This window comes from Salmo trutta, chromosome 21 (genome assembly GCF_901001165.1).
Source record: "Salmo trutta chromosome 21, fSalTru1.1, whole genome shotgun sequence".
Taxonomy (NCBI): domain Eukaryota; kingdom Metazoa; phylum Chordata; class Actinopteri; order Salmoniformes; family Salmonidae; genus Salmo; species Salmo trutta.
In genome coordinates, this window is record NC_042977.1 from 49,606,423 (window position 1) to 49,613,924 (window position 7,502).

At 45.8% G+C, this 7,502-nt stretch overlaps 1 protein-coding gene and 1 long non-coding RNA gene across 3 annotated transcripts; both read right to left on the reverse strand.

Moving 5' to 3' along the window:
- Window positions 1-660: 660 nt before the first annotated feature.
- On the reverse strand, window positions 661-5,029 carry LOC115157615 (transmembrane protein 14C). Of its 2 annotated transcripts, none has more exons than XM_029706015.1 (4): window positions 4,376-5,029; window positions 4,128-4,229; window positions 3,986-4,022; window positions 661-1,013 (listed from the first exon to the last, which is right to left on the reverse strand). In XM_029706015.1, exons 1-4 carry the CDS (start codon window positions 4,449-4,451, stop codon window positions 956-958), a joined length of 273 nt encoding a protein of 90 aa, XP_029561875.1. In that variant the 5' UTR covers window positions 4,452-5,029; the 3' UTR covers window positions 661-955. The 2 variants fall into 2 exon arrangements, with proteins under 2 accessions (XP_029561875.1, XP_029561874.1); XM_029706014.1 differs by having other exon boundaries at window positions 3,935-4,022; window positions 4,376-5,016.
- Window positions 1,206-3,923, reverse strand: LOC115157616 (uncharacterized). Its single transcript, XR_003868490.1, has 2 exons — window positions 2,774-3,923; window positions 1,206-2,397 (listed from the first exon to the last, which is right to left on the reverse strand). It is a non-coding gene; the product is annotated as an uncharacterized LOC115157616 (long non-coding RNA).
- Window positions 5,030-7,502: the final 2,473 nt, after the last annotated feature.

A 7,502-nucleotide genomic window follows, 5' to 3' on the forward strand; every position in this document is an offset into this window, starting at 1 on the left:
TCTCAGAGAGGTGTTAGTACGAAGGACCCATACTCTCAGAGAGGTGTTAGTACGAAGGACCCATACTCTCAAAGAGGTGTTAGTATGAGCGACCCATACTCTCTGAGAGGTGTTAGTATGAAGGACCCATACTCTCAAAGAGGTGTTAGTATGAGCGACCCATACCCTCAGAGAGGTGTTAGTATGAAGGACCCATACTCTCTGAGAGGTGTTAGTATGAAGGACCCATACTCTCTGAGAGGTGTTAGTATGAGCGACCCATACTCTCTGAGAGGTGTTAGTATGAAGGACCCATACTCTCAAAGAGGTGTTAGTATGAAGGACCCATACTCTCAGAGAGGTGTTAGTATGATGGACCTTCATTACATGTTTGTTATTTTAGAGTGAGTTCTTTATTCAACAACAACAACTAGATTGAGTGAGTTGTTTACCGATATAAAACTATCATTTTATTTCTAACTCAGCCAATGAGTTCAACATATCCATATCTTCTTTCTGGAAGATAACATTTGTCTGTATATCAACAAAAAAAATTGGGGGGGGGGGGGGGGGGGTACAGTCTGAACATTTGTTCAACATCTAAACATGATAAGAAGTCCTTATCAATGTTTTCCTAGCTGTCATGAGGACATCGCTCTGATTTAGATTTATAGTCATGTATGTGTTAAATCTTAAATCTTTTATTTTTTTGTGTCATCTTTATAAATTATTTACAACGCTGTAATATTCACAGAAAGATAGCAAAGCCTTCTTCGGCCATACATGTAAGCTTCAAATTAGACAAACGTAGCTAAATATCGATATTTTCATTCATTATATGCTTGTCTTGAAAAGTTTCAATTGTACATGTTTCTTTGCAATGATAATGACATAATTTCAGATATCAAATAACTGTGTATATAAACCACAAACATTGAATATAAAAAAACCTGTGAAATTCCTATATTCTTCACATTTATGAATCATGTGGTCTCCTGAACATTTCCACTGCAGTCTTCCCCAGCATCAGTATACTAGAAAAAGAGGAACATTTATTACATTTACATTTTAGTAATTTAGCAGATGCTCTTATCCAGAGCGACTTACAGTAGTGAATGTATACATTTCATACAATTCAATTCATTTCATTTAATTAAATTTTTTTACCATTCCCTCTACCTGTCTACCATGGTGGGGGTGTTACCATTCCCTCTACCTGTCTGCCATGGTGGGGGTGTTACCATTCCCTCTACCTGTCTACCATGGTGGGGGTGTTACCATTCCCTCTACCTGTCTACCATGGTGGGGGTGTTACCATTCCCTCTACCTGTCTACCATGGTGGGGGTGTTACCATTCCCTCTACCTGTCTACCATGGTGGGGGCGGGGGTGTTACCATTCCCTCTACCTGTCTACCATGGTGGGGGTGTTACCATTCCCTCTATCTGTCTACCATGGTGGGGGTGTTACCATTCCCTCTACCTGTCTACCATGGTGGGGGTGTTACCATTCCCTCTACCTGTCTACCATGGTGGGGGTGTTACCATTCCCTCTACCTGTCTGCCATGGTGGGGGTGTTACCATTCCCTCTACCTGTCTACCATGGTGGGGGTGTTACCATTCCCTCTACCTGTCTACCATGGTGGGGGTGTTACCATTCCCTCTACCTGTCTACCATGGTGGGGGTGTTACCATTCCCTCTACCTGTCTACCATGGTGGGGGTGTTACCATTCCCTCTACCTGTCTACCATGGTGGGGGTGTTACCATTCCCTCTACCTGTCTGCCATGGTGGGGGTGTTACCATTCCCTCTACCTGTCTGCCATGGTGGGGGTGTTACCATTCCCTCTACCTGTCTGCCACGGTGGGGGTGTTACCATTCCCTCTACCTGTCTACCATGGTGGGGGTGGGGGTGTTACCATTCCCTCTACCTGTCTACCACGGTGGGGGTGTTACCATTCCCTCTACCTGTCTACCATGGTGGGGGTGTTACCATTCCCTCTACCTGTCTACCATGGTGGGGGTGTTACCATTCCCTCTACCTGTCTACCATGGTGGGGGTGTTACCATTCCCTCTACCTGTCTACCATGGTGGGGGTGTTACCATTCCCTCTACCTGTCTACCATGGTGGGGGTGTTACCATTCCCTCTACCTGTCTACCATGGTGGGGGTGTTACCATTCCCTCTACCTGTCTGCCATGGTGGGGGTGTTACCATTCCCTCTACCTGTCTGCCATGGTGGGGGTGTTACCATTCCCTCTACCTGTCTGCCACGGTGGGGGTGTTACCATTCCCTCTACCTGTCTACCATGGTGGGGGTGGGGGTGTTACCATTCCCTCTACCTGTCTACCACGGTGGGGGTGTTACCATTCCCTCTACCTGTCTACCATGGTGGGGGTGTTACCATTCCCTCTACCTGTCTACCATGGTGGGGGTGTTACAATTCCCTCTACCTGTCTACCATGGTGGGGGCGGGGGTGTTACCATTCCCTCTACCTGTCTACCACGGTGGGGATGTTACCATTCCCTCTACCTGTCTGCCATGGTGGGGGTGTTACCATTCCCTCTACCTGTCTGCCATGGTGGGGGTGTTACCATTCCCTCTACCTGTCTGCCATGGTGGGGGTGTTACCATTCCCTCTACCTGTCTGCCATGGTGGGGGTGTTACCATTCCCTCTACCTGTCTACCATGGTGGGGGTGTTACCATTCCCTCTACCTGTCTACCATGGTGGGGGTGTTACCATTCCCTCTACCTGTCTGCCATGGTGGGGGTGTTACCATTCCCTCTACCTGTCTGCCATGGTGGGGGTGTTACCATTCCCTCTACCTGTCTACCATGGTGGGGGTGTTACCATTCCCTCTACCTGTCTACCATGGTGGGGGTGTTACCATTCCCTCTACCTGTCTGCCATGGTGGGGGTGTTACCATTCCCTCTACCTGTCTGCCATGGTGGGGGTGTTACCATTCCCTCTACCTGTCTACCACGGTGGGGGTGTTACCATTCCCTCTACCTGTCTACCATGGTGGGGGTGTTACCATTCCCTCTACCTGTCTACCATGGTGGGGGTGTTACCATTCCCTCTACCTGTCTACCATGGTGGGGGTGTCATAGCGTTCCAGTCCACCAGGGGTGGCCAATCTATTTTATCCACAGAGGACCAGTGTGGGTGCAGGTTTGTGTTCCAACCAAGCATTAACAGGCATAATTCAAAGCAAAACCAAAGTTATTGGGCCTAAACATCAGATTGTTAAAATAGATTTTCAGTCTGACCCTGAAGTCGCTCGAAAGAACGACGCCAATATTCTCTACAGAATGTTTCAATACAATGATATGTGCAGGTTGTACAAGCTGTAGGTCCTTCTGATGACAGGAGGTGGAGATAAGGTATCCACATTAAAGTGTTGTTTACCTGACTTTCTGCGCTCGCCGGTAGGAAAGGTTATGTTGCTTGTATTTTCAATCTCTTGACGTGATGCACAATATGTAAACAAATAGCCGAATGTAACCAAACCAGAGCACGTTTCCTCGCAATCAGCAAGAATTGTTTGCCTTTCGGTCTGTGGTTAGTTTAGTCTCAGCCATATTGTGCAAGTGTTTGTCACATGCGAATTGCATCAGTATTGAAAATAAAAACCGGAAATAAAAACCGATAACCAGACCAGACCAGCATAGTGAAGGTTGAGTTGATAACATTTCCCTGTGGATATTTTGTATCAGACTACCTCCGACAGAGGGATAAAATCGTCAGGACAACAGGTCAAGTAAGTTGAAATGAAGTTTGTTCAACATTCTGACTTGTAATGGGACTGTTTGGGAATGCTGAGCCTATATGTGAGAGATGAGTGTGTAAGTATTTCCCTCTCAGACTCTAAAAAACAAAATGGGGTTTAGCTTTTCCATGGTTTAATAACAGAAGCTTTAATGAGACATGATGTCCAATCCACAGTACCTTACTATTGTCATCAGACCAGCTGGCATGAACTTCCAGGAATTTACAAACCTCATTCCCATGACAATGGCCAGTGTTCCTGATGTACCTATTTACACAGTGAGAAGAAATGTTTATACTGCAGTGTAGCTGTTTCGAACACTCACTAAACATCATGTTATTGATAACAAGCCAAAAAGTTTGTCCCACTCACCTAGAGAAAGCCTGGCATCTTTAGGATTCTGAGACATCAGGAAGGCACCAACTCCAGCTAAAAACCCAAAGAAAAGTCCTGCAACCAGTGAAGTTACACTTCCTGGTATGGGAACAAATCACACAGCACATTGAAGAATAACTACTTTCATGCACAATTCTATCAATATTTCTTAATAACAGCTGACTTTAAAATAAATACTTGGTAAAGTCAACAAACATTTGGAGGAAGTGTGTAATCGTCCGTACCTGCTTTTACATAGCCCATGATTCCTCCTGCCGAGACCAATGCAGCGTAGCTATAACCTATCCAATCTTGAGACATTGTCACGTCTTGTCTAAAACTAATAAGGTTCAAGTATTGTCAAAACTCACGGTAAACTTTTATCTGAGACAATTCAACTACAATGTAACATTTCAGTGCCACAAGTCGAATTTCGCTGTCCCGGAAGTGTTATGGATTTCAAAATAAAAGTGCGATTTTTCTTCTTCTTCTCTGAAACGTTATGGCATACCACAACTATTATTGTATTGCCGCCACCAACTGCTCCATTACGGAGAAGAAAAAAAAAACATGAATCCACAGGTATTATTAAAAAAAAACGTAATAAAACATCCCACTTCTTCAGTCATTCAACAACTCTCCAACTCCCCGGTTCAGGCTCAGGGGCCTGCGAGGGTAGGACCGCACCAGACACAACTCGGATGTTAAAGTCTTTTAATTCATGTCAACGTTCCTATACTTCATTTAGCCCCATTTGAGCAGTGCCCGTTTACCACCATTGCTATAAAAGTTACAAAGTCCTCCTTGTTCACATGAAGAATGTCTGTGTCCGGCTGGTGACAGGAACTCTCTGCAGGTTGAAGTGTACGCCGAGCCCCCAGCATAGAGACCTCTAGAGCTCTGTGTCCGGCTGGTGACAGGAACTCTCTGCAGGTTGAAGTGTACGCCGAGCCCCCAGCATAGAGACCTCTAGAGCTCTGTGTCCGGCTGGTGACAGGAACTCTCTGCAGGTTGAAGTGTACGCCGAGCCCCCAGCATAGAGACCTCTAGAGCTCTGTGTCCGGCTGGTGACAGGAACTCTCTGCAGGTTGAAGTGTACGCCGAGCCCCCAGCATAGAGACCTCTAGAGCTCTGTGTCCGGCTGGTGACAGGAACTCTCTGCAGGTTGAAGTGTACGCCGAGCCCCCAGCATAGAGACCTCTAGAGCTACTCGTTCTTCCTACGCTTTTTGGCAGCCTCCGCATAGGAGTTTCATAATAACTGCCCATATTCTGGCAACCTCGGGGTTTCTTTCACCCTCCTGGTACATTTATCTCATTTCGTTTCATGATCTCCACCACAGTTATAACATTTTCCTCCTTGTTCATTCTCTTGTGCCAAACAATCTCCTTTATAATTATGTTTCCCCACATCTCGGCTTCTCCGGTCTGCATACACGTTGATACACGCTCCACACGTTTTACAGCTTGGTAGCCTATATTACAAAGATCTGGGGAATAAACGCTTTAATAACAGTGTAGTTCACATATCCTCGGATAGTGAGGAAACTTCTCAAAACACACAAAAAAACGACGAGAACTCTTCTACTTCTTGTCATTTTACCATCCGATTTATTCTGCGTGCATCGACCACTACATACATTTTCATCAGTAGAGAGCAACGTTGAATTCTTCCGCTTCTGCAGAAATGACTCATTTTGACAGGTGCGCTACATGGTAAATCAAAACGCATAACATCCTAGCCATCAGTTTCCGTGAGACCCAACACACAGTTATTCTGATCAACAGATACATTTAAAACATTATAATAATAATCTAAACAAGTCTACTTCTCGTGATTTTCACAGATTTAACTTTCCCATAGAGGAAGAGGCGAAGCGAAAAAGGGTTTTATAAGGATGGGCCCAAAAATCTGTCTTCTCCAACAGGTGCCGTGTTTTAATCTCACCAAGCGAGGAGTTTCTGGACGGAGGTCAATGAGTGTCGAATTTGGTTAATAACAAAAACAATGTATGGTTTATTTGCAACATGTGGTTTATTTGATCGAGTAGAAGTTTCGCTCTGCTTAAATTGTTACACGTTTACTGATATAAGTCGCTCCTGACGAGAACGCATCTAAATATAGTCACTCTTAGTGATTATGTGCGTCAAGGCATTATTCCACCCGGACTAAAACAGAGCACAGGTGATTTCTGGGAGAGCTGGTGCGCCATCCTGAACAAATGCTCTATTGATTTAATTACATTAATTGTTGACCAGTTGAGAAAGGATTTTATTTAAATGGAAAAAACACGATTGAAGACAAACGCTGATGATGTACTGATGATGTACTGATGATGGTATAATCAACGAACTGATGAAAACTAACCAAGAAGCACTCTGGGATAAGTTGTCTACAGAAATAAAGGAGTTTAAAAATCAAGAAATTCAACCACAAAAAAAGACAAGGCCGAGGACAAAGTCTTCTTCTGGAGAAATCCTGACTGGATGTCATGCTCCTCCTCTCCATGACAGACACAAGAGGGAGGCCTCTTCCTTCTATCCACTCCCGTCTGACCAACGCAAAACAACCAGCGTCTCATCCGTTTCCAGTGCCATTCTTTTTATCCAACGAGAGACAGGGCCGACCGGAGCGCGGAGGGAGGAGGCCGACCGGAGCGCGGAGGGAGGTGGCCGACCGGAGCGCGGAGGGAGGTGGCCGACCGGAGCGCGGAGGAGGTGGCCGCGGTCACGCGTACGGACGAGGTGTCTTACCCGAGGTGGTAAGTAGAAACAACGACCAGAGGCAGAGGACACCGTTCACACGGTCCCAGAACCCACGGAAACATCCGCTTAAGGGAAAACTTTAGGTCCTCGAATCGTGATATTTCTACTGAACATGTAGGTTGCTCACCTGCACATAATCCGACTCCTTTTAGAAGTAAGAGTTATTTTGTATCTCCAGCCAATCGCAATCACTTTATTGAGACATATTGCAGACTGGTTGAAAAATATGTTGTTGATCTCCTTAAGAACAAACAGGAGTACAAATCTTTCCATAATTTACCGAAGAATGAAAAACAAGCTTTGCTTGATTTACAATCTGATACGTCAGTCCTTACCCGCAGTGGCGGTTCTAGACCGTTTCAACTGGGGGGGCCAAGCTGGGGCCAGTTGTACTGTTAGAGGGGCCAAGCTGGGACCAGTTGTACTGTTAGAGGGGCCAAGCTGGGACCAGTTGTACTGTTAGAGGGACCAAGCTGGGACCAGTTGTACTGTTAGAGGGGCCAAGCTGGGACCAGTTGTACTGTTAGAGGGACCAAGCTGGGGCCAGTTGTACTGTTAGAGGGGCCAAGCTGGGACCAGTTGTACTGTTAGAGGGGCCAAGCTGGGC